At 37.8% G+C, this 27,243-nt stretch overlaps 1 protein-coding gene across 1 annotated transcript in view; it reads left to right on the forward strand.

Moving 5' to 3' along the window:
• Window positions 1–27,243, forward strand: part of DOCK2 (dedicator of cytokinesis 2) — a 500,741-nt gene that overhangs the window by 186,765 nt on the left and 286,733 nt on the right. Inside the window, exon 26 of the mRNA XM_043986513.1 lies at window positions 274–422. Within this exon, the coding sequence (XP_043842448.1) occupies window positions 274–422 (149 nt within the window). The remainder of the gene's footprint in view (window positions 1–273; window positions 423–27,243) is intronic.

Genomic DNA, 27,243 nt, shown 5'->3' on the forward strand with positions numbered 1-27,243 from the left:
CACTTTGAATTGTACCTGTCATTCGTTTTTTCTGTGTTTGAGATTTGTCATTTCTATGGGAAGTGTATTGGTGAATATTTATGTTATTAGAAGTGGGAGGAAACTCCAGGTTCAAGAATCCCAGTGGTATGCCATGCCCTCAAAGTTCTCAACCACAGCAGGAGCATTATGATTTGTTGTTTCTTCCAGGAGTGTTTGTTTATAAACTGTAATCATTTTCATTGCTCAATTAAAAATAAACAAACTGACCCAAGGAACTATTTCCCTTTATAGAGTGCCGGGATATTCTGCTCCCAGTCATCACCAAGGAACTGAAGGAGCTACTTGAGCCAAAAGATGAGCTGCAATACCAGGTCCAAGAGAAGAAGTACTGTGTTGAATTACTCAACAGCATCCTAGAGGTTCTCAGCTGCCAGGACCCTGTGAGTACTCATGGTGATAGAAATGGTCCAAACCCAGAGTAGTACCAAGTTGATTAAGTTGTAAAATATTGATGCTGATGGATAGTGCTGGATTTCTAAATATAAAAGTCAATGGCCTACTCAACTAATCTCTTGCCTTCCCAGTGCCTACCCTTCCAACTGTGAAGGATGGCAAGGGTAATGGAGGTGAGGAAGATGCATTTGTTCCTATTATTCTTGTTTGATGGGCTTCTTCAGCTTGTACTTGTGTTGAGTGGGCACCCTAAATAACATGTTGGAGGCATGGGCAATCATCAAAGACTCCTCAAAGGAAGTCATCATTAATGTCTCTTTGTCTTTCAAGTTCAATTCAGTTGTTTTAAAACTACAGTATCCACAATGACATAGCCCAAAAGTCTCTTTTGTATCTCACTTCAGTATAAGGTACCTGGGGTATCTTCTTTCTAGTACTGCCTTCTTCTATAAAAAACAAACAAACAAACTTTCCTGATGTAGCCAGCTGCTACTTCCACCTCACCCCCCCCAAAAAAATCCCCTAGTCTGTATTATGTGCGTACTTACATATATTTATATTGTCTTTCATAATAGAATATGAGCTCTTTGAGGACAAGAACTGCTGCATTTTTTACTTAGTCTCTTCAGCACTGTGCATAGTTCCTGCTTCACATTAGGGACTTAATCAGTGCTTTTTGACTGATGATGATGATGATAATAATAATAATAATAATAAGTAATGTTATTGTATCTAGCATTTATATAGCACCTACTATGTGTCAGGCATTGTGCTAAACACTTTACAAACATGGGCTTACGTGATCCATATAACAACCCTGGGAAATAAATATTATTTTTATTCTCATTTTACAGTGGAGGTAACTGAGGCAAAGAAATGTTTAAGCCATTATTCAAGAATGATAGTATAATGAATACAGCACTGTATTTGGAACCAGGAGACTTGTAATCCTACTTCAGAGGCTTATTGATTATGTGACACAGGACAATCCACTTATTCAGAGCCTCAGTTTCTTCATCTGCAAAATGATTATCTCAGAGGGTTGTTGTGAGGAAAGTACTTTGCAAACCTTAAAATCCAACAAAAATATAAGGCATTATTTCTCTCAGAGTCCCCAGGAAGAGGCCATCTGGTGCCTTTTTGTGACTGACTTTATAAGGGAGCTCCAATTAGTCATCATATCCTTTAGATTCTTCCATCATAAAGTTTATTTCTCTTCTTTTTGATTCATACTATTAGCTCCTCCTGAAACTATTTTCCCTCATTTTGTATATATTTTGTATTGATGTATTTTTATCTATGTAGTCAGTCTTCCCCTTCCCCCATTGGTAGAGTGTAAGCTCCTTGAGGACAAGGATTTTTTAAAAATGCATCTCCAACACCTAGTACAGAACCTAGTATTTAATAAGTGTTTGTTGGATTTAATTTAATTTCTACTGCCTTATTACATGCCCCTAATTTCTCATTCCTATTTATTGTAAGAACTTCTCCACTGCATGAAGAGCACCACAATTAAAAAAAAAATACAATTGACTTTATCTCAAATAGGAAATGACTGAATTCTGAAGTGCACATTCCAGGCATAGGAGACAGCTTGTGCAAATGTATGGAGGAAGATAGGGGAATGTTGAATTGGAGCAATTATTTAGCTGGAATATAGAGTTCATGAAAGATAGTGATGGCTTATGAAAGATGACATGTAAGGTAGGTGGTACCAGATTAATGAGAGCCTTATATGTAAAGTTGAGGGATTTTGTATTATTTTAGTAGTAATAAGTAGCCATTAAAGGTTTTTTAAAGTAAGGGAATGACATGTTCATATTGAAATCTAGATCTAGAGAGAGAGAGGAGGGAGGGAGGGAGGGAAGGAGAGACGCAGAGAGAGAGAGAGAGAGAGAGAGAGAGAGAGAGAGAGAGAGAGAGAGAGAGAAAGAAGAAGAAGAAGGAGGAGGAGGAGGAGGAAGAGGAGGATGATTCTGAGTAATCTATATTTCTTTGGGTACTTTGATTTCTTAATCTTGAACCATATTTTCCAAAGTATTTTTCATTGTGCTTCCTTGCCCTACCTTCTCGTTCAATCTCTCAATAAATTAAACAGTAATTGATTAAGACTGTGTGCCTGACAATGGGGACTCAGACACAAAAGTAGATGGATCCTTGCCTTGAAGGACCTTAGATTATAATAAGGGAACCAATATACACATATGTAAAGACACATAAAACATGTGAAGATAGAACCAAAGTACCCTTGGATAAGAAGGCACTAGTGTCTAGGGATGGGGATGGTGGAGAATCAGGAAAAACCTCATGTAGGAGATGATGCTTCCACTGTCTCTTGAAGGAAACCAGGAATTAATTCCAAGAGGTAGGTGAGGAGGGAGTGCATTCTAGGCATGGACCTGACTGTGGTCCATACAAAGGATGAAAAAGAGGTGATGAGTGTTTTGGGTGAGGAACTGCAAGTAGGCTAAAGTGGCTAAACCATAGATTGTTTGGAAGAGGGGAGTAATGTGTAAGAGACCTGAAGAAGTAGGATGAGTGCGGGTTGAAAAGAACTTTAAATATCAAAAAGAGAAAGTACCAAACTTCACTATATGTAGGTAGTTGGTTTGAAGCACCTCACAGGCTTTATCTTTGACTATCTCTACTTATTAATCTTCTGTAGATTTGTATTGGTGCCCAAATTGTCATTATATTCATGGTAAGTTTGTATACTTATGCTTGTCACAGACCTACTTACATTCACAAGCTTACAATCTGGCTCTGTGTCCATTTGTAGGGTCCTGCTTTCTCCCCTGGGTTTTTCCTTTTCATATGTGTATATCACTAGGGACTTAGAACTGCCCTTCAGTTATAGGATCTATTAAGGTTCATCATTACCATTTTCAATGTTAGAATTACTTTGTGGGAAAATGCCAAGACTATCATCCACTCAAACTCATTGGCTGGATGTGCAAGTTGGCCATCTTTGTCTTTGTATAACTTGCTAAATTCTTGGTCCACAATACCCCAAATTTAGACTCACCTTAGAGATAAACACAATACTTCAGGCCCAGAGGTGCTGCAAAACTGCCTGAGATCTGCGACTGACACTCCTCAAACTCCCTGAGGAACTGCACCAAGACAGGTCTAATCTCCCACAAACTTTCCATACCCTCTCCACTTCCACAGGCAGGCAATTCTCTAATCGCTTGCTCTTCCTTATCACAGATTCATGCTGATCACTCTCTCCACAATAATAGTGTTCTGTCTTTTCCTTCCATTGTTCATACTATGCCCCCCTCACTCCAAGGATGAGTTTAGTTATGTTTACTTTACCTATTCTTTTATAGTCTAGGGTGTGGGGGGTGGAAGTGATGACTAACACAATGGGACAGCTGTGAGTGCTCTTCAGTTTGTGGTGCTGCCTCTTCAGAGTCTATCAATGCTTAATTTAAGCCCTTCAAGGCTCTGGATGACCATGTATCCTGTGAAATTATATTTCTTTTTCCTTTGGGGCCAGCTCTTCCAATTCCTTAATTTGCCTTTCTATGTAAGGAGGGTTTATGAGCTTATTCAACTCCAACTTCTTCTTGTCTTCCGGCTTCATTTCTATCAAAAGAATGTTAGTGCTGATATAGTTCACTCCCTCCAGTGGTATATAAACTTGTCACATTTAATACACCAATAATTAAATTAATGCCTACACAAAATATAAAAACTATTTATATTTGTCATTCTACCACAGCCATTGCAAATAGAAGGGGTTTCCAAAGGACTGAGGGCCTATATATATCTATATATATGTATATATCTATATATATAGATATACACACACACACACACACACACACATACATATACATATATATATATACTCACACATATGTGTATATATATATATATTTTTTTTTCTGTTTCATTAGCCAGACTGCCACTAATCAGCCTCACTGTACTTACTCTAGACTAACCCAATCAGTACCCAGGCCTGTATGGAAAATTCTCAAATTGTTAGAATCAGTCAGAGTTGAAGCTTCCCTAGCATAGCTCTCAAGGATCAAGGGTCACTCATAATAGTAATAGTAATAGTAATAGTAATAGTAATAGTAATAGTAATAGTAATAGTAATAGTAATAGTAATAGTAATAGTAATAGTAATAGTAATAGTAATAGTAATAGATTATTTTAAGGTTTGAAAAGTGCTTCATAAATATTATTTCACTGATTATCTTCATGTAGCAATGGGGTAGCAGAATGAGACTTTTGACATGTTAATCTTTCTAAAACTTTTTTTAAAAAACATTTTGCTTCTCTGTCCCCAAACCATCAAAGGCTGTGAGATCTAGTTTGAATTACACACACTGGCATTCTAGGCCCTCCAGAATCAGCAATATGTTTTCACTGCTCCCTGTGCCTGAGTTCATCATAGTAATAATGTATTCTGGTATTGTAATATATCCAGATCTTCTTCTGCCCACTCTCCCAGGGTGAGTAATTGTGTTTGCCATGTGAGTAGGATCCCACTTGGCTCCAAAGACTGGTTATTATCCATTTTACTATTTGTGTGTGTTTTGATGAGTTTGACATCTGTCCCACATTGGGAGATGTGGGTCCATCCTCTTCTTAAAGGAATTCCACCCATCCACCCTCATCCCCCACCCACAGGCAGAGAATACCTTTTGGCTGACACCAATTCAGTAGTCAATACTATAGCAGAGAGATGTAATGAAAAATGTTCTGGTTTGGAGTCAGGGTACCTGTGTTTGAATCTTCATGCTGCTACCTACTACCTGTGTAACCTTAAAGAAGTCACTTCACCTTTCTGGAGCTCAGTTTCCTCATCTGTAAAATGTAGAGCCTAGACTAGATGACTTTTAAAATCCCTTTTAACTCTTAATATATAATCAATTATGATCATTCAACTAGTTCTGAATTTATTCAATTTGTAGTCTCCAAGTCCACCTTTTTTTTCCCCATCTTGTCCACAAGATTATCTACAGAGAGAGAGAGAGAGAGAGAGAGAGAATATTCAGAGTTATAAGGAACCTCAGAGATCACTTATTATCATTCTTTCTCCTTCTACATACATACCAATGATTCTTTTCCTGCCTTGGCTCTTGGCAGTCATGATGGATACAAGAGAAATGTGCATGTATATGTACTTTCCAAGATGATCCTTTGCGAGCAAAGTTCTATAGCCTGACTAAGCTACCAATTAATAAATAGTGATTGATAGCCTACTATGTGCCAGGCATTGTACTAGGTTCTGGTGGGACTGCTCCTATCTGCAAGGAGGCATATTCCAACCTGTTCACAAATAAGTAAATGCATGATATAGAAAACATAAATAAATAGTTATTTGATTGGGGAATCAGAAGGAACTTCTTGAAGAGAGCTAGAGGTTATGGGTGCCAGAGGTGAAAAGAGAAAAATATTTGAATAGCCCTCCTTTCCACAAGCCTGGTACTCTCAGGGAAATCTGGGTGAGATGTGGGAAGAACTCTTTGTAAATAAGGGAAGGAAGCAAAGGTTACCATAAAAGCTGGTTTTCAAAGAATCAGAGGATCTTGGACATTGAAAGGATCTAGAGAGGTGATCTGGATTAGTCTGCTTCATTTGTAGATGGTGGTTTCTGGTTGACTATAACATGTTTTCCTTGCTCCTCCATTGCCTACCCTGGTTTGTAGATCTAAGTGAGAATTCAGCATGCCCCTCATAGAGGTACCCTAACTACATTCCTAATGCATTGTTTTTTGCTGTAACCTATGATTTCATTTGCATAATTAACTTTCTAATGAGGGAATATACATTATATGTTATATCTATAGCTGTCAAATTAAAGTTTGAAGGGGCGGCTAGGTGGTGCAGTGGATGGAGCACCAGCCCTGGAGTCAGGAGTACCTGAGTTCAAATCCGGCCTCAGACACTTAACACTTACTAGCTGTGTGACCCTGGGGAAGTCACTTAACCCCAATTGCCTCACTTAAAAAAAAAAAAGTTTGAGGCAGGGGTGTACTGACAAATGTTTAACTCCTGGCTCTCTGGAAAAGAAAATGAAGTTATGACACACTTTTAAGTTTAATCTACATCATTAACTTTTTCTCCATTGTTTTAAGTATAGACAGTCAATAGCACAATAAATCAAGCCCTGATTTTTGTTGTTGGTGTTGTTGTTCAGTTTGCCATTTCCTTCTCCAACTCATTATACAGATGAGGAAATTGAAGCAAACAGGGTTAAGTGACTTTCCCAAGATCACACAGCTAGTGTGTGAAGCCAGATTTAAACACGGTAAAATGAGCCCAGCACTCTATCAACTGCATCGCCTAGCTGTCCTGATTTGTTTTTAAGCATTTGCCAATTATTATGGTGTAAATGCTCACACTGAATATTTAAGAATTGGTTCTTAAGCTCATTTGTGCTGACTTCCACATGCCTATTATTTGAGCCTAAGCCTAAGTTCCTAACTATTGGAGCTATTCTGAAGCGGAATGAGCTAGCTTAGGAGCTAAGTTCTCTATCACTTGTGGTCTTCTAACAAAGATTGCATGACCACTTCCCAAGCATGTTATGAAGGGGGTTATTGACCACATATGGCTTGGACTAGCTACTAGCTAGCCTTTGAAGTTTCAAATGTTCGATGCTGTGTTTCTAAAAGCTAGTACCCTTTAAATTGTACCATGCTCTTCATGAACCTATACAGGCTCCTAGTGATCACTGCTTCCTTTTTCTAAGTGGTCTGTTGTGTTCTCACCAAGTGATGGTTAAAAGAAGGAACTCAAATTAATTACTTGGATTAAATTAATGTTTTAGAAGTGTTATTAGGCTATGTGAAAAATCTTCAGGTCAAAAAGCCAACTTCTCAGATGTGATAGTTAATCCCCTTTGGCATGTGCTTCTCATGTTTAGAGATCCTTAAATCAACAAACTATAGAATTCTAAAAGAATAAAGCCAGAGATTTTGCTTTGGATTAAATGTGTTTGGTCTCCCTTTGACTATAACAACATGGCCATTTGATGTCTAACCTGGGCAGGGAGCATCCTTCTCTAGGCATGTGACATATTCTTCATTAGAGCTCATAGCCAAGGATGGAGTAAATTCCTTACAATTACAGTGCAGGTTGCCAAGTCCCAGCACGGTGTGAATTGTGAGTACTGCAGGGGCAGGCGATGATGCCCCTCCCCAGGAGATTGTCATTGTTTGACATAATTACAGCCCAGTCCTCTAGACCTGGCATGATGCAGTTGTATCTTCCTGTTATTACTTTATTCATTGTAACCCTAGGTGGCATATGACTCAGGGGGAAATGTTCTTAGCTGGGTTGTCAGGCCTTTTTAAATGATAATGTTAAACTCCCTCTCCCTGCTAGCCTGAGTTGCACTTAGCATATGAAAAGGACATGCTCAGGTGAAAGATAAAAGATTCCACTTTCTGCCTCTATTACCTCCTTTTTCTCCCCCTCACCAAGCAAGTTTCATGTCAACTCCAGTTACTTTGAAAAGTCGCCTCCCGCTGGCTTTGTTCCTTGCTTGGCCTGCTGTTGGGTAACTCATAAAATTTAATTCTGCACCAGACCCAGAGGGAGTTGTGGTTTTTTTTTTTTCCTTTTAAAACAGGATTTTCATTTTTATGTTTCATTTCTCTTGGAGAAAGGAGAGTCATCATTTTGTACCCTATTTAGAAATTATAAATTACTCTCCTTTGGATCAAGATGACCTCTCACACTCAATTGGAAACATTAGGGAATTGTGTCTATGATGTGGAGGATGAATGCTGAGTCAGCCTCGGGTATCCGGGCTTTTACGGATTCTCTCCTTATCTAAAGAATTCCTTCTCCTCATCTCTCCCACGAGTCTTTTTTGGTTCTTTGATGATGATTGATAATTTGTCTCCCCAGAATGGATGGAATGCTGGTAGGAAGCAGACGGGGGGGGGGGGGGGGGGGGGGGACACTTAGTTTCAGTCATTAGTGGTATTAGGGAATGGTGCTTAATGATGTTGAGAGAGCTCCTTAGTGACATTTTGATGCCCTCCATTTTCTGTTCAGCATCCCTCTTCCTTGGCTGCCAGGAACCTTGCTCCGTGGAGCTCTACCTGGTCTTTGCTTTCCCAGATAACCATCCATTTTACCTATCTCTTATCCAAACATCTCTCATACTTCTCATCTTCTATCAGATTGCTAATTAAGATTATGGGGTTTAGGGTTAGAAAAGACCATAGAGAGTATATCTTAGTGCCTCCCCTATGCCCCAATTTTATCGATGAAGATACAATCTCAGAGAAGTAAGCTGCTGAGCCCAGGTCATAGAGATAATAAATAGCAGAGCTGGAATTTGAACCCAGGTTTTCAGACTCCAAATAAAGCATGCTCTTTCCATTTTTCCATATTATCTCATATTGAGGTGTTGATAACTGATAATGTCTCTTAAAGCTGGATGTTTTAATCTAAGGGATTGACTTCCTAATGGTGAAATTATAGGTATTATGACAGGATTGGGGCTGGGGGTGTATTTTTTTTGGGTTACGGTGAACTTGGAATCTCTTGAAAACCTGCTTAATCTGATGTGTAGCTCTGTGTGTTGTATGAGGCGAGAAGAAAGCTCATTTTTCTAAAATGGATTGAGTGCAAAGTAGCTGTTGGCACTTTCAGTTTCATATATATATATATATAGTACATATAAAATACATAGATACATATACATACATGCACACACACACATACTGTGTTTTAATCAGCCAATAATTCAATAATATTCTCTTTTTCATCCTCTCCCTTCCACTTCCATATTGAGAAAAACGAAACAAAATTCATTATCATATATAGTTAATCAAAACACATTCCTGCATTGGCCATGTCCTAAAAATATGTTTATCTCATTCTGCATTCTGAACTTCTCTCAGGAAGTAGGTAACATGTTTCACCATTAGTCTCCTGGAATATTGGTTGGATATTGTGCTGATAAAAATTCAGCACAATAGTATTCCAACATATTTATATGCCATGATTTATTCATCCATTCCCCAATTTATGGGTACCCCCTCAGATTCTTATTCTTTGCCATATCAAAAAGATCTGTAAATATTTTTGTATATTATTGGAATTTATTTTGCTTTGAACTAATCCCTTCCTTAATTTACCCTTTTTCTATTTCATCCTCCCCCTTGCCTCTTATTTAATTGTTTAGTGAAATGTATTTCTGTTCCCAACTCTATGTGTGTCTTCCTTCTTTTTACTAGGTTAGATGACAATGAGATTGTGGCTCCTTTCACCCTCTCCTCCTTGTTTGTATAGATTTCTACTAGTGCACCTTAATTATGTGAGCCAATTTTACCTATCTTTCCTTTCCCTTCTTCTTTCCCTCAATATATTCTTCTTCCCCTCTCTTTCTATTCTTTTCTTAAGATAAAGACATAATAGAACCACTTCTAAGTCTCATCCAAGTAGAATCCTTCTGTGACCCCTGATGATGATAGAGATCAGAAAGGACAAATACATTATTTACCCATATTTGAATATAAGCAATTTATCCCTGTGTAACAACACAAGATTTCTAGGGGAGCAAACTATCCTACTGACTATACCAATTATAAGGACACAAGACTGGGGCGGGGGGAGCAGACTATCCTGATAGCTATACCAGTTGTAAGGAGGCTTATCTATTCTTCTCGGAAATGGCAGTTGTAGGGATGCAGACCCCCCAAGAGAATACTGAGAAAGAGGAGCTCATGTCAGCTTGGTATTAAATAAATTGTATTAGGCTTAATTGTGTTGCTTAAAGAAGTTTACTCATACATAAGACCTAGTCCTTGGCAACAGGAAGACAGAATGGTGGAATGGATTCCTGTACCAACCACAGGTCAGGTCAGTCACTTTACATAAACAGAACAAAGAAGGCATGGTGCCTGGGATGACCCAGGGTCATGTGCAAGTGTTCCCATGAGACAGTTGGAGCTTCTTTTGTTGTTGATGTTTGTTCAAGGTGGTTTACATTCTCTGGGGAGACTAGAGGTCATATTCCCAGCCTGTGTTTTCTCCTTTATCATTGTTTATTCATGTTTACCTTTTTATGTTTCTCTTCATTCCTGTGTTTGCACTTCAAAGTTTGCTCTGCAGCTCTGGTCTTTTCATCAGGAATACTTGGAGCTCCTTTATTTCCATAAAGATCCATTCCTCCCCTCAACATTATACTCACTTTTTCTGAGTAGGTTATTCTTGGCTGTAAGCCCATATCCTTTGGCTTCTGGCATATTTTATTCTAAATTCTTTACTGCTTTATAATGATGATTTCTAAATTGTGTGTGATTCTGATTGTGTCTCCTCAGTACTTGAATTCTTTTTTTCTGGCTACTTAAAATGATTTTTCTTTGACCTTGAAGCTCAGCGTTTGGGCTAAGATGCTCCTGAGAGTTTTCATTTTGGGGTTTCTTTCAGGAGGTGACCAGTAGATTCTTTCTATTTCTGTTTTGCCTTGATTCTAAGAGATCTGGGCAGTTTTCTTTTAAGATTTCTTGAATATGATGTCTAGGCTCTTTTTTTGCCACTCTGAACCAACAGAGCTTTCCATCTGTCTTGTAGGGGTTGAAAATAAAAAGTACCTCATAGCAAACACACTTCATCTAGAAAACAGATCAAGTAGGAAAAAATATTAAGAACCATTGGAATATCTGAATGATATTACCAAAAGGAGCCTAGAAATCTTATTTCAAGAAATCTTGAAAGAAAACTACTCAGATCTCATAGAACTAGGGCATCATGTATCCCAAGCATTTCATAAAAGACACTGTAGGCTCCCCTTTGTTCAGGTTCTGCCTTGGTTATTCCTCCATGGGCTAGACTAGACGTAAGAAATAAGACTTTGCTCTGAGCCTGAGGTCTAAGCCACACCACTGCTGAACACACATTGCTGCTGAACTTTTTCCGTTTCCTGTAAAGAACCAGGGTCTCCCAACTCCAGGAATTCAAGCCACTACCATGATCAGGTCCCATTTTCACTCTGCCCTGGATCTGTGACCAGGGGATAGGTAGTGGGTACCTGTCAGGGGCATGTAGTGTAATTCTGTGGCTGTGTCTCTTATGGTATGCTCTGTGTACATCGTGCTCCTGGTCTGAACTGTCTCTAGTGTCAGATTTCCTTGTCTCCCTAGGCCAAGCTGGGCTGGACAAAGAACTCATTGTGACTTTTTGTGGATTTCCCCACTAGGATTCAGTCGGGTACACTTCCTAGATCCATTAGAAAGAGTTTGTGGAGAAGAAATTACTGCAATGCTTCCTAGCCCTTTACCTTCTTGGCTCCCCTTCCCTGTCCCCCTTTGAGTTAGTTCTTAAGAAGTCTTTATTGAGCACTTATTCTGTGTGGAGCCCTCTCCTAGGAACTAGATGGGGGTGGACAGATGTGAGAAATAAGTACCCTGGTTGTTACCCTCCAGTCAGGTAACTGAGCATGTAAAATGAATCAAAATATGAACAGTCACAAAGTATATTAGCAGGTATACAGTAACCACAGAACTTACCCTTTGTGTTTTTCAGAACGTTTTCACATTTCAGAGAATAGTTTGAGAAAGTCTCACAGGTAATAAACGAGGTTAGGTCTTCTGACTCTAGAGCCAGTGTTCCTCTGGCCCTGTGAAGGAAATATGGCCACTCTTGTAATCCTCATTTAATAGATGAGGATATTGATAATAGAATTGAAGTTTAAGCTAGAAGAGACCTTGGACACCATCAAGTCGTACAGATATTTCTGTGAGGATTCGCATTGGAATATAGTGAAGATTGGGATTAATCCCACATTTAGAACTGTAAAGGACATTGGAAATAGATCCCAGTCCTGAAGAAGAACCCAAGGATCCTGGAGGTGAAATATTTGCCCAAGGTGACATGATTAGTTGGTGTCATAGCCAAGAGTAAGACACAGGACTTCTCGCCCCTAATCTGGAGAGTGGATTCCTTTACATTGCATGGCCCCACTACTGAGAAGAGAATAGCCATAGTCTTTACATCAGGGTAAGGAAAGGAAAATGCCCACTACAAGGTTGATGAGAGTTACTCTTGAAACAGGAGAGGCCCAAGGACTGGTGGTCCATCTTATGCTCCTTGAGACCTGTTTCCTCTGTATTATTCAACCCAGTAACAGCCCTATTGAGTAAGAAGATGGGCTGTGATATTTGTAGAAGATTATCTACAAATAGATAATTGAGTTGACAAAATCCCAGGCAGGAACTCACTACTCTAGTTCCAACTCCACCCTTTTTCTGTGATGTCACTTTGAGAAAGTCATTTTCATGCTTGGTTTTCCCTTAATACTAACATACAGCTCTAAGCTCAATGATGCTCTGCCATGGAAAGGGACTCTTCACCCCAGTAAGTCCATGACAAGCTGGCTGCCTTTTGTAATGCTAATAGTAGCAATGGCTGTAACTATAAAGACAAAAAACATTTCTGTTGTGCTTCAAGATTTTTTTTTTTTATGTACTTCACATACATTAAAGGTAATAAGGCAGTGCATTGGATAGAGGACTGCTCCTGGAATGAGAAAGACCTGAGTTTAGATCTGGCCTCTGTGAAAAGTATTTTGTAATTTTGTTCATATAATCCCTGGGTTTGTCTTGGCAGATAGACTCCCAAGTATTATTATTAAAGTCATTAAATGGAATTTCTCTTTCACACTTTTAGCTGTATGACTCTGAACAAGTCACCGTCTATTTGCCCTATTTGCCTTAGTTTCCTCTTCTTTAAAATGGAGGTAATCCCAGTGTTATTGTGAGGATCAATTGAGATATATTTGTAAAGCACTTTGCAAATCTTAAGGCACTAACATATAAATATGTAAATTTAATTTGAATTTAATTTAAGTACAAATGTATGAATAATGTTTAAATTAACATATAAATGCTAGAGATTACTGCTATTGGTTATTATCTCATTTGATCTATACAACAATCCCAAGGAAAGATGAATCCCTGGGATGCCAATGCTTATGAACATTTCAGTTTAACTCCCAGATTTCCATGTTACCCACTTAACAAAAATTAGTCAGTTAAAAAGCATTTGTTAAATACTTTTTGTCAAGCACGGTGATAAGCACTGGAAATACAAAGAAAGGCAAAAATATTTCCTGCCTTCAAGGAACTCATAGTTTAATGGGAGAGAAACATGTAAATAATGAGTTATGTGCAAAATGTGCACAGAGTAGATGGGAGGTAATCTCAGGGGGAAAACACTAGCATTTTGGAGACTGGGGAAGGCCTTCTGCAGAAGGTGGCATTTGAACCGAGTCTTTTAAAAAAATATATATATATATGTTAAATATTTCCCAATTACATATGCATTTTTAATAATAGTTTTTAAAAATCTTGAGTTCCAAATTTTTTTCCCTCCCTCACAACCCTTCCCTTTCCTTGAGAAGGCAAGCAATTTGATATCAATTATACATGTGAAATTATGCAAAACATATTTCCATATTAACCATGTTGCAAAATAAAACACAGACACTCTTCCCCCCACCCCCAAGAAAAATAAAGACAGTAAAAAGAAAGTATGCTTCAGTCTGCATCCAGAGTTCATTAGTTCTTTAGAGATAGGTAACATTTTTTATCCTGAGTCCTTTGGAATTGTCTTGGATCATTGTCTTGAACAGAGTAGCTAGGTCTTTCACAGTGATCTTCCTTACATTATTGCTGTTACTGTTGACAATATTCTCTTGGTTTTGCTCATTCCACTTTGCACCAGTTCATATGTCTTCCTATGTTTTTCTGAGACTATCCTGCTCATCATTTCTTATAGCACAATAGTATTCCATCACAATCATATACCAAAACTTGTTTAATTCCCCAATTTATAGGCATCAATCAATTTCCAATTCTTTGCCACCAAAAAAGGGATGCTATTTTTGTACAAATGTGTTTTTTCCCCTTTGTTTGATCTCTTTGGGATATAGTAGTGTTATTACTGGGTCAAAGGATATGCAGTTTCATAGCTCCTCAGGTGTTGTCCCAAATTGTTCTCCAGAATGGTTGGATCAGTTCACAATCCCATCAAAAATGCTTTAGTGTCCTATTTTTCCTATATCCCCTCTAGCATTGTGATTTTCCTGTTCTGTCATGTTATCCAATCTGATAAGCATGACGTGGTATCTCAGAGTTGTTTTAATGTATGTTTCTCTAATCGGAAGTGATTTAGAACATTTTTTCCGCATGACTTTTGATAGCTTTGATTTCTTATTTTGACAATTGCCTGTTCATATCCTTTGACCATTTATCAAGCAGGAAATGGGACTGATTTTTAATAATTTGGCTCAGTTCCCTATATATTTGAGGACTGAGGTCTTTAATGGAAAAAAAATAACTTGCTGTAAAATTTCCCCTCCAGTTTTCTATTTTCCTTCTAATTTTGACTGCATTAATTTTGTATGTGCAAAAGTTTTTTTAATTTCATGTAATCAAAATTACCTATTTTAATTTCTGTGATCCTCTCTATTTCTTATTTGTTTAAAAACTCTTCTCTCATCCACAGATTTGACAAGTTTTTCCGTACTCCGCTAATTTACTTGTGATATCACCCTTTATGACTAAATCATTTATTAATTTTGACCTTATCTTGGTATATGATGTAATATGTTCATCAATGCCTAGTTTCTGACAAATTGGTTTTCATTTTTCCCCACATTTTTTGTCAAATAGTGAGGTCTTACCCCAAAAGGTTGGGCCTTTGGGTTTTTGAAACACTACATTACTATGGACATTTACTACTGTATATTGTATGTCTAATTTAGATAGGCCACTTTATTTCTGGGTCAATACTAGCTTTTTTTTTTGATGACTTTGTAAAATAGTTTGAAATCTTGAACTGTTAGGTCACCGTCACATTAACATCCCTCCCCAATTCCCTTGATATTTGTAACCTTTGTTCTTTCCAGATGAATTTTTTTCTCTAGTTCTATAGAATATTTTTTTGGTAGTTGATTGGTATGGCACTAAATTAGTAAATTAACTTATGGAGAATTGTCATTTTTATTATATTGGCTCAGCCTACCCATGAGCAATTAATATTTCTCTAATTGTTTAGATCTGTTTTTATTTTTGTGAAAAGTATTTTGTAATTTTGTTCACATAATCCCTGGGTTTGTCTTGGCAGATAGACTCCCAAGTATTATTATTAAAGTCATTAAATGGAATTTCTCTTTTTATCTCTTGCTACTGGGTTTTGTTCGTAGAATATAGAAATGTTTATAATTTATGCATTTTTGTATCCTGTAACTTTGCTAAAGTTTGTAATTGTTTATATTAGTTTTTTAGTTGATTCTCTAAATCTGCTATCATATCATATGCAAAGACTGATAATTCTGTTTCCTCATTACCTATTTTTATTACTTCATTTTTTTCTTGTCTTATTGCTATAGCTAGCATTTGTAGTAGAGCATAGAACAATAGTGGTGATAATGGACATTCTTGCTTTACCACTGATCTTATTAGGAAGACTTCAATTTTATCCTTGTTACAAATGATACTTGACTTTGGTTTTAAAGAGATACTACTTATCATTTTAATAAAGGCTCCATTTGTTTCTATGCCTTCTAGTATTTTTTTAATATGAGTGAGTATTATATTTTCTCAGAGGCTTTTCCTGTATCTACTAATATAATCTTTAATTATTTTTGTTGTTTTTCTTATTGATATGGTCAATCATATTGATAGTTTTCCTAATACTGAACTATCCCTGATTTCCTGGTATAAATCCCCCTGGTCATAATATATGATCTTTGTGATATATTGATGTAATTTCCTTGCTAGCATTTTATCTAAAATTTTAGCGTCAATATTCATTTAAAAATTGGTCTATAGTTTTCTTTCTCTGCTTTTCCTAGTTTAGGTATCAAAACCATATTTGTGTCATAAAAGGAATTTCACAGAACTATTTTTTCAAATAATTTATATAGTATTGGGATGAATTGTTGCTTAAATGTTTGGTAGAATTCACATGTAAATCTATCTTGCCCTAGGGATTTTTTCTTAGGGAGCTCATGTGTGGTTTGTTCAATTTCATTTTCTAAGATTGGGTTATTTCATTATTATATTTCTTTTTCTGTTAATCTGGGCAGGTTGTATTTTGGTAATTATTCATTCATTTCACTTAGATGATCAGTTTTACTGGCATAAAAGTGGGCAAAATAACAATAACAATAATATATTATATAATAATAGATAACATCATATAATATATAAGATAATATATTATAAATAAAAATAATAATAACACTTAATAATTGCTTTAGTTTATTTTCATTGATGATATATTCAACTTTTTCATTTTTGATATTAGTAATTTGGTTTTCTTCTTTTTAAAAATTAAATTAATCATTTGTTTATGTATTTTTTTTGGGGGGGGGTGTTAAAATTGCTCCTGATTTTATTTATTAGTTCCATCAATTTTTTACTTTCAGTTTTACTAGTTTCTCTTTTGATTTTCAAGATTTCCATTTTGGTATTTAGTTAGAGATTTTAAAATTTGTTCTCTTTTTTTGAGATTTTGCATTACATGTCTAATTTATTTATCTGCTCTTTCTCTCTTTTATTGATGCAGGCATATAGAGCTATAAATTTTCCCCAAATACTGCTTTGGCTGCATCCTTCAAATTTTGTAATGTCTCATTTTTGTCATTCTCTTTAGTGAAATTTTTGATTGTTTCTATGATTTGTTCTTTGACCCACATTCTTTAGGATTAGATTATTTAGTTTTGAATTAAATTTTAATCTATGCTTCAATAGCCCTTTATTAAATGCCACTTCTATTTCAGTATTGTTTGAAAAGGGTGCATTTAATAGTTCTGCTTTTCTACATTTGTTTGTGAGGTTTTTATGACCTAATACATAGTCAATTTTTGTGAACATACCATGCAAAGTAGAGAAAAAAGGTATACTCCTTTCTGTTCCCATTCAGTTTTCTCTGGTAGTCTATCATTTCCAGCTTTTCTAATATTTTTTTAATCTCCTTAACTTATTTCTCATTTATTTTGTGGTTAGATTTATCTAGGACTGAGAGAGGAAAGTCGATGCCCTTCACACATATAGTTTTATTGTCTATTTCTTTTTGTAATGAATTTAACTCTTCCTTTAAGGATTTGGATGTTATGCCATTTGGTGTGTATATATATATATATATATACACATATATATATTTATATTTATATATATACATATATATTTATATATTTAGTATTGATATTACTTCATTATTTGTGGTACCTTTTAGCAAAATGTAATTTCCCTGCTTATCCCTTTTAATAAGGTCTATTTTTGCTTTTGCCTTTTCTGAGGTCATGATTGCTATCTCTCCTTTTATATTTCAGCTGATTGATAATAGATTAGCATCCAGGCCCTTATTTTAACTCTGTGTGTATCTCTGTTTCAAGTGTGTTTCTTGTAAAACACACACACACACACACACACACACACACACACACACACCACCAACATATTGTTGGATACTGGTTTCTAATCCTTTTGTCCCCATCCTATTCTTTTCTGTTTTTCCTTCTCTCTCTCTTTTATCCTGTCCAGCCTCCAAACTCTGTTTTGCTTCTGGCTATTGCCTTCTTTTATCTGCCCTCCAATTTATCATCCCTTCTCCCTTCTCCCCTTCTCCTCTTTTTTGTTTTTGTTTTTGTTTTTGCAGGGCAATGGGGGTTAAGTGACTTGCCCAGAGTCACATAGCTAGTAAGGGTCAAGCGTCTGAGTCTGGATTTGAACTCAGGTCCTCCTGAATCCAGGGCCAGTGCTTTACCCACTGTGCCAACTAGCTTCCCTCTCCCTTCTCCTCTTGCTTCCCTGTTGGGTAAGATAGATTTTCATTACTAATTGAGCATATGTATGCATGCATTTTACATATGTATATACACATGTGTGTGTATACACACACACACACGATTTCCATGCCTTCCCCCTGCTCCCAGTATTCCCTCCTTCAATGTAAAAGCTCTTCCTTGCATACCCTTTGTGTGAGACAATTTTCCTCATTCTTCCTCTCCTTTCCTTCTTTTCTAAGGGCATCCCTATTTCTTACCTATCCATTTTTTTTACATTATCCCAACATAATTGATTCATAATTTCCTTCTTTCTAAGTAGAATCCTACTGTCTTTTTTTTTTTTTTTTTGGTGAGGCAATTGGGGTTAAGTGACTTGCCCAGGGCCACAGAGCTAGTAAGTGTCAAGTGTCTGAGGTTGGATTTGAACTCAGGTCCTCCTGAATCCAGGGCCAGTGCTTTATCCATTGCATCATCTAGCTGCCCCCAGAATCCTTCTGTCTTAATATTGACAAAGTTCTTAGAAGTTACATGTATCATATCCCCATGTAGAAAAGTAAACTGTTTAACCTTATTGAGTGCTTATGATTTCTATTTCATGTTTGCCTTTTTACGTTTCTCCTGAGTCTTATATCTGAAAGTCACATTCTCCATTCAATTCTGATCTTTTCATCAGGAATGTTTGAAAGCCTTATATTTCATTAAATGTCCATTTTTCCCCTTGAAGGACATTTGTTTTTTTATGAGATATTTTACATTTTTCCTACTTTTAAAATCCTTTTGACTTTGTTTAATTGGTTTTTTTGATGTCTCACAGAGGCATTAGCTTCTTCTTGCCCTATTCTGATCACCAAGGAATTATTTCCTTCATTGTAGTTTTGTATCTCTTTATCCATTTGGCCAATTCTTCTTTTTCAGAAGTTATTTTTAATTGGTGACTTTTTCTACTCCTTTTTTCATTTGACCAATTCTGTTTTTAAGTTATTTTCTTAATTTTTTATATCCAATTCACATTTTCTTTTCACTTGAGGCTTTGCTTGTAGCTCATTTTTTTTCATCTCAATGTTGTCTTTTGAGATTGTGTCTTGATCTTCCTTGTCACTATGGTAGATTTTTATGGTCAGATTCTTTTTTGTTGTTTGTTCGTTTTCCATCCTATTTCTTCATTTTGAACTTTATGTTAGTGTTGAGTGGTGTTCCCTGTGTTGGGGAAGGAGGGGTAACATCTCAAGCTTCAGGCTGTTTCACACTGCTGATTACAAAGCCAGTTCTGGGGGTTTCAAAGTTTTTGGTGCTTCAAAGTGGTGTGATGTGAAGAGATATGGTCTCAACTCTAGTCCTTAGGAAGGTTACCAGATCCCCAGGAATTGCAATCAATATTGTTCCTCAGGGCTCCTGTTCCATTTGTACTGCTCCTTAGGATCCCTGATCCCTTGGTGATATTGCCCCTCAGGCCCCAGGAAAGACCTAAGGTTATGGGCAAGATATTGATAAAGTACCAACAAAAGAGAAGGAATTGTCAAACAGGTAGAAATAGAATCAAAAGTGGGCATTGTTATGAAAATCTAGAGAGGAGAGACTATCTGGGATGAGAGAGTGAGCAAAAGTGTCAAAAGCTACAAAGAATTCAAGACAGATGAGAATTAAGGGAAGGCCATTAATTTGGACAACTTAAAGATCATTAGTAAACTTGGAGGCAAGTTTCAATTGAAAGATGAGATTAGAACCCAGATTTCAGAGGTTTTATAAGAAAAGAAATAGAGGGATATATTAAAGATGGCTTTGTCAAGGAATTTTGCTAAGAAAAGGAAAAGTGATATGGGGTATTAGCTCTTGGGGGTGATCAGGTCTATTCAGGCTTTTTTTTTTTTGCGGGGCAGTTTGTGTTAAGTGACTTGCCTAGGGTCACACAGCTAGTAAGTGTCAAGTGTCTGAGGCTGGATTTGAACTCAGGTACTCCTGAATCCAGGGCTGGTGCTTTATCCACTGTGCCACCTAGGTGCCCCTAGGTTTTTTTTTTTTTTAAATTGGATACAAGATGTGTTTATTGGCAGCAGGGAATGACCCAGTATAGGAAGTAACCAAAGATAAGAGAGAGTGGAGATGATAGTAGGGGAAGTCTTCTGAAAAATATAAGTGGGGATGGGATCAAGGGTTTAAATAGAGTGGTTGTCCTTAGCATGGAGAATGGTCACCTCTTCATCTGAGATGAGAGTGTAAAAGAAAATTTTAGGGGGAAATATTTGAGTACTATGAGATGACGAGGAGCAGAGAAGAACTCTTAGTAAATTGCCTCTCATTTTTGGTTAAGTATGAGTTGAGGTCCTTAGCAGAGAGAATGAGGGTAGGAAGTGTTATGGGATGCTTAATGAGTGAAGAAGGTTTTGAATAGGTTTGGGAGGTCAGAATCACTGGGATGGGAAGTTGGATCCCACTCCAAACTGTGTGATTATGTTCACCACTGAGAAATTGTGCAAAGTATTAATGGTTGACATAGAGGTCTGTTGAAAGAAGAGATGTGATTAGACTGTTTAAAGTTCTTCCTCTTTGTGACAGATGATAATGTTGTATTCTGTGAGGCCCTGGGAGCCTGATAACAGGCAGGAGGAGGAGGAAGAAAAGGTATGGGAGCCCTTCAAGAGGCAGTAATGTTAGGCCTGTGCTGGAAGACATACTGACTGAAGAGAGAGAGGTCAAGGGGATATTGTCCCAGAGTAATACTGTAAGAGTCATGGAAGCCAGAAAGTGGGTATCTAGATTTTCTTTTGTTTTCTTTCTTTTTTTTTTTTTTTACTTTTTGCCAGGGCATTGGGGGTTAAGTGACTTTCCCTGGGTCACACAGCTAGTAAGTATCAACTCTCTGAGGCCTGATTTGAACTCAGGTACTCCTGAATCCAGGGCCAGTGCTTTATCCACTGTGCCACCTAGCTGCCCCTTCTAGGTTTTCTTGAAAGCTGTCTGTCTGGGCCTGCCACTGGGAAAGTTGAAGAGGGAAGTCCGGGAAAAGGTGTCATGTCTTATCCTTCTGAAAAATGCCCTAGAGCAGATTTTCCCATTAACATACCTGCTCCCTCCTAGTTTAAGTCTAACTGTATCACATGGAGGCAAAATGTAATCTTTAAATTACTTGTGCATCTTCAGAAGCTATATGATGTATACTAAGAACATAAACCTTGTCACATGGTAGGTTGCTTAATATGTTTTTCTATCAATTGATTGACTGATGGTGAAATGGAAAGGATGATGAACTAGGCGTCATGAGACCTGAGTTCTAGTTCAGGCCCTGCTTCAGTCCAGACCTCAGTTCCCACTTCTGGAAATGAATGGGTTAGACTGAATGATTTCGAAGGCATTTTCCAGCTCATTTATTATTCTGAATAGGGAGAATCGAAAGGGTAGAGAAGACCAAGATCTAATTCTTCTGTCTAATGGTAGCCCTTCTTGCTCTTGATTTTCTTGCTGCCCTGCCCAGGGCTTCAGATTGGCTTCTTCCTATAATGTGATGTCATGGGAAGATCATTGAACCCAGAATCAGGAGAATTGGGTTTTGGTCATGGCTGTGACCCTGGCTTGCTATGTGACTGTAGACAAGTCACTGGGGGGAACCCATAGGTCGTGGAGGCTGATACCTTCATTTAGAGGCACGGAAATTGAGGCCCTAAGGGGAAATAACTTGCCTATGGTCACACTGCAAGTTGCAGGTCTTTTGTTTCCTTTACAGTGGCTTCCATACCTAACATTCTATGATTGTCCTAGATAGCTGTCCTTCTATAACCTCAGCATGTTCCCTGGAGTTCTCTTAAGAAGGAGGTAATGCCCTGTGGGTATGGTGAGCAGAAGGTGAGCCTAGAGAGAAATACCCAAGCTCATTAGCACCAAGGACAACATCAAAGCCATAGGCTTGGGGGCAGAGCCCATAGCAGGAATCGGACATGTGTCAGATCCTCTGGAAACTCTACTTGAGTACAACTGGGAGACCTGCCAAGGAAAAGCAGATGCCAATTCGGGAACAGACTCTTCTCTAAAACAACATCTGGGCCTCATAATTACTGTTGGAGGAGTTGGAGGGGGAATGTTTCCAGGTCTTTAGGTAGGTTCTGTGTGATGTTTTTAGGGGATTGTTTCAATATCTGAGACCTGAGGTTATTCAGAGGCATGTAGTTACTGCTGCTGCTGCTTATGTCAAACCGTTAGGACAAATGCAGAAAATCTGAAGAAACCCTAAAAGAGACAGCAAAAAGGGAAATGGTGCCCTCCCAGCTTAGCACCTGGATCTTTGTCTTGACCCTCCCAACAATTCCTATAGAATATCCCCACATGGCTTTAGCTTTTGGAGAGGCATATGGGCATTTTCTCACTTCACCTTTATCCAGTCCTAGGTCAAAGGTCTTTGCAAATTCTTCCCTTGTGGACCAGTCCCACAATGACTCAATGAAGAGCAGGATGGGATAATTGTCTTGTGAATTTAGGATTTAGGATTATTAGCTACCCAGACAATCCTGGGGTGGGGGTGGGTGGCATAGCAGGTGGTAATAGCAAGAGGCTTGGGATTAGAGTAAGCATACCTTGAATACCACCACCTTTTCCACTTATTGGCCATGTAATCTTGGGCAAGGTACTTAACCTTGTTGAGCCTGCTTCCTCATCTATAAAATTGGAAAAGTAATACATGTATTATTACTATATTACTATGCATGCAGTGCTTTTTTATTCATTCATGTCATCATATCTACTTCTTAGGCTCCTCTGAAGCTCAAGTGAGATAATGTATGTGAAAGGGCCTTGTAGCTGAAAAACGTGATATAAATATAAGCTATTATGATTTAAGTTAAAGCAGATTTTCACTGAGAAATTGCAGATCTCTCCCCTACTCTTTCTGTGAGCATAGGATGATTCCTCTTTCCAACTCTCTTTTCTACCTCCTCCCACCCGTGAAGGAAAAAAAATTTCTAGATATATCTATAACTTCTGGTTATTTAAGAGATGACCATTAATGTGTGCACAATCTGTATTTTAGTTAGTCTCTTCTGCTTCTCCTCTGTCACATTTTTGGTGAAGCCGCTCATTATTCCTTCACCCAGAGGGTAGAAGAGTTGGAGTGGAGAAAATAGGAGGGGTAGAAAGGTGGGAGATTATGGGAAGGAAGTGGAGAGGAAACTCTGATCACTATACCATAATGGCTTTTGCCACTTGTCAGTAGCTCTGGGGGAAGGAAGAGGGGAAAAAGCTATTAGCTAAAATGACATTTACAGGTTTTCACTTACCCAATCTTCTGCCCCATTACTGTAAATGGGAGTTGTCTGTAGGTAAAATGGCTGATAACCTGCCTGGGAGATCTCTATGTTAAATGGAGCTCTTTGAACAAGGGCTGTTTTCTTTCAAATGAATTCCTGAAGCTCAAAAAGTGTAACAGTATGAGTTGAAGACAATACCACACATTTGTAGGCACCCCCTCCCAAACAAACTCTTTTTTTCATCCTGAAGGAGGCCTGGGAGGAGTCATCTTTTTTTAAACTTCAGGTAAATATTAACAATATTGCTTTAGTTTGTTTTACCTGGTGTCATTTCCAAATCTTTGCTGACTATTCCTTTATTGAGATAGGACACTGTAGGTTTCCAGGCATAGTTTTTGTCTAGTTTGTTGGATAATCCATTTCCTGGAGTGCTGCCTAACCAGAGGGCTTGAAGGGCACTTGGAAAACTCAGTTTCTTAGAGGGGCTGATGGGCTTGGTTTGTGGCTGGTTTGGCATTGTTCAGCACTCTCTTGGGTCATTTATTCTCAGGGGATCCACTTGGAAAATTGGAAGAAAGTTTTTTTTTTTTCTTTTCCAGTATAGTATTGAACACTCCCCAATAAAGTTAATAGCCTGAAAATTCTCATTCCTTTGACATTGAGATAAGGATACTTTCACTCCCAGATATTCTTAGATATTCTTTCATCTGCCATGACCAGAACACAAAGTAGTTTGCCTGGAGCCAAACCATCAATGTTCCTTCTCACTATCTCAAATGGTTCCAACCAACATCAGTTACCTTTAATGTATATAGCTGGGTTATTACCAACCATTACACATGGCATCCTACACAAGGGGAGTGAGGACTTTTTTGTCCCATTCTAATCAGAGGACTCATTTGCCATAGAATGAATAGTAGTCAAATACTCTGCCTACAGGAACCCTGATGATTCCTGCACACATTAGAAGAAATGTAGACATAAGGTAAGGCCTTTCACACACTTTAAAGGGACAGTCCCTGTTTTTCTGAAAAGGATTTCTTACATAATGCATGAATTAAATTTGCATGGTGCACCTGGGATGCTGGGAAGCTGGGAGTAGGGGAAGCATGAGTTAAAAGCCTGTGTAGCAGCAGAAAATATAGCCATGCCCAGCTTCAGGTTACAGTTACTGAGGGAACTATAATTTTGATTTGCTCTACTGGGATAAATGTAAATCCTTAAGTGAAATGTGTTAAGTCTGGAAGATGGCGTTCCATTTTTAAAGGATATTTTTGAAACTTGGCTCTGTCTAAAGTGTCCCAACTATCAGAACCTGGGGGCATTTAGTAGCTGATGGAATGGGGAGGTGTCCTTCATGTTTTCAAGGGCTTCCCCAAGCCTGTGTTTTCAAGGTCTTAGATTTTTAAGAGTCTTGACAGGGGGTGGTGCAGTGGATAAAATACTGGCCCTGGATTCAGGAGGACCTGAGTTCAAATCCAACCTCAGACACTTAGTAGCTGTGTGACCCTGGGCAAGTCACTTCACTCTCATTGCCCTGCAAAAAAAAAAGGCTAAAAAAAGGAATCTTGACAATAAGCAGTGTCTCTGACTGCATTAATACAGATGCTTTAGCAAATGTTTAATTCCAGACCAGCTTTTCCCTGCCATCTTGTACCCTAAAATTCTCAGTGGTTCTGTTACCATTTTTTTGGACCAGATGTGGTATGTGTGTATGTGATGGACTCCCCATGAGAGAAAAATATCTTAACCAATGGTAGATGGGAGCTGGCCTTGCAACATGGAATTTTACAGAATTTCCTAAACACTGAGAGTTTAAACACTTTGTTCAGGGTCACATAGTCAGTATTTGTCAGAAGTGGGACTTGAACCAGGACTTCCTGACTTCCCAGGCCAGCTCTCTATCCATTTGGCCTCCTCTGTTACTTTATCAAGTCTAAATTCAATTAAATTCAATTCAGTATATTTTATTAACTTCTTACTGCGTACCCAGAGATTATACTGAGTTTTGAGGATAAAAAGGGAAACAATTAAATAGTTCTGCCTTTAAGGAACTTACATTCTATTTTTATATTTACTTCTTTTTTATACTTAAAATTATAACAGATATAATACATGTATAATAGCTTATTAGTTATATGTCCTCCTTCATGTTCTGTACAATTTATTTCTATGTACATTTTTTTTCTTTTCTTTTTTACCCCATTTTGGGGGGGGGAGAGAAATAGTGCAAAGTGAATAGAACCAGAACAACTTATTTTCTGATAAATACTCTAATAAATAATAAAAATATACCATCCTGAAAGACTTAAGAATTTTCATTAGTGCAATGATCAGCCTTGATTCCAGAGGACCAATGATGAAGAATGCTTCTCATTTCATGATAAAGAGGTGATGAATTAATATGCAGAATGACACACAGTTTTGGATATGGCTTATGTGGGAATTTGTTTTGTTTGAATATGCTTATATCATACAAGAGTTTCGCATTTCTTACATTTTCTTCTAAACACCCAGAATTCATTGGTCCTCCATACTCAACCTATCTGTACCTGTGTGACCTTGGAAAAATCCCTTACCTTTTCTGATTCCTAGTTTTCCCATTTCTATAATTAATGGGGGAGGGGTGGCAGAAGGTACCTAGACTAGATGGATAACTCCCAGAGTCCCTTTCAGCTCTAGAGTTATGCCCCTACTTTACCAAGTTAAGAATGATGTAATGATTAGAAGGCAGGTCTGAGAGTCATGATGACCTAGAAAAAAGTACTTCCCCTACCACATAATTACTCTTTTGCCCTGACTGGGTTATTTGACTTCTCAGAGTTCAGGGCAAGTGGAATGCTCTAAGCTAGTCAGTTCCTGCTCTACATCAGTGGAGGAAATTTCCTAAAGTGATGAAATCACAAGTCCATACAAAAAATGGCTGTAGTCAGAATAGACTCAAAAATAGATCTCATAACTCATCTACCTCTTCCTACCACCATGCCTTTAATTATTTTAATTCTCCTGCCTGGAGTGAATTCCACCTATTTCCTCTGCCCTTCTAGAGCCTACCTATCCCTCAATGATCAGCTTAGGTTTCTTTTTGATCTTGAAATTCTTTCTTATTACTTGTTATGCTCCCCATCTCCTCCAAGCTCTAACAGCTTTGAGAGCCACTACCAAGTGATTTGGCAATTCAGCACCTAATGCTTGGTACCATTTACTATTCTTGCTTCTGTAATAGAAGCATCTTATACGTGTCCATTCTTGCTCATTCCAACAGGCAAAACCCATATCACTTTATTCCTGGATTATTGCAACTGTTTCCCAATCCCCCTTAATGCTAGTGCCTTCCCTCTGCTCATTTCCAATTTATCCTTTATATTGCTTGTTTGTACATAGTTGTTTTCATGTTGTCTTCCATATTGGACTGTGAGCTCCTTTAGAGGAGGGAGTATCTTTTGTCTTTCTTTGTTTCCCTGGTTCTTAGCACAGTGCTCAGAAAATGGTGAGCGCTTAATAAATGATTATTGACTGACTGCCTGACTGATAATATCCCAAGTTGTTTTGGTATCTTTGCTTTCTCCAATCCCAAACATTCTCCAGTCCATTTTAATCCAACACATATTTATTAAATACCTACTATGAGCAAGGCAGTAGGAATCCAAGAGACAAAAAGGAAAACAGTTTCTGCCCTCAAAGAATTTAAATTCCACCAGGGAGATTCATCTTGTAAACAAGACGTTGCATGGCATAATGAAAAGGACAGTGATTGGAGTCAGAGGAGCTGGGTTCAAACCGTACCTCTGGGTTAATCTC

This window comes from Dromiciops gliroides, chromosome 2 (genome assembly GCF_019393635.1).
Source record: "Dromiciops gliroides isolate mDroGli1 chromosome 2, mDroGli1.pri, whole genome shotgun sequence".
Classification (NCBI taxonomy): domain Eukaryota; kingdom Metazoa; phylum Chordata; class Mammalia; order Microbiotheria; family Microbiotheriidae; genus Dromiciops; species Dromiciops gliroides.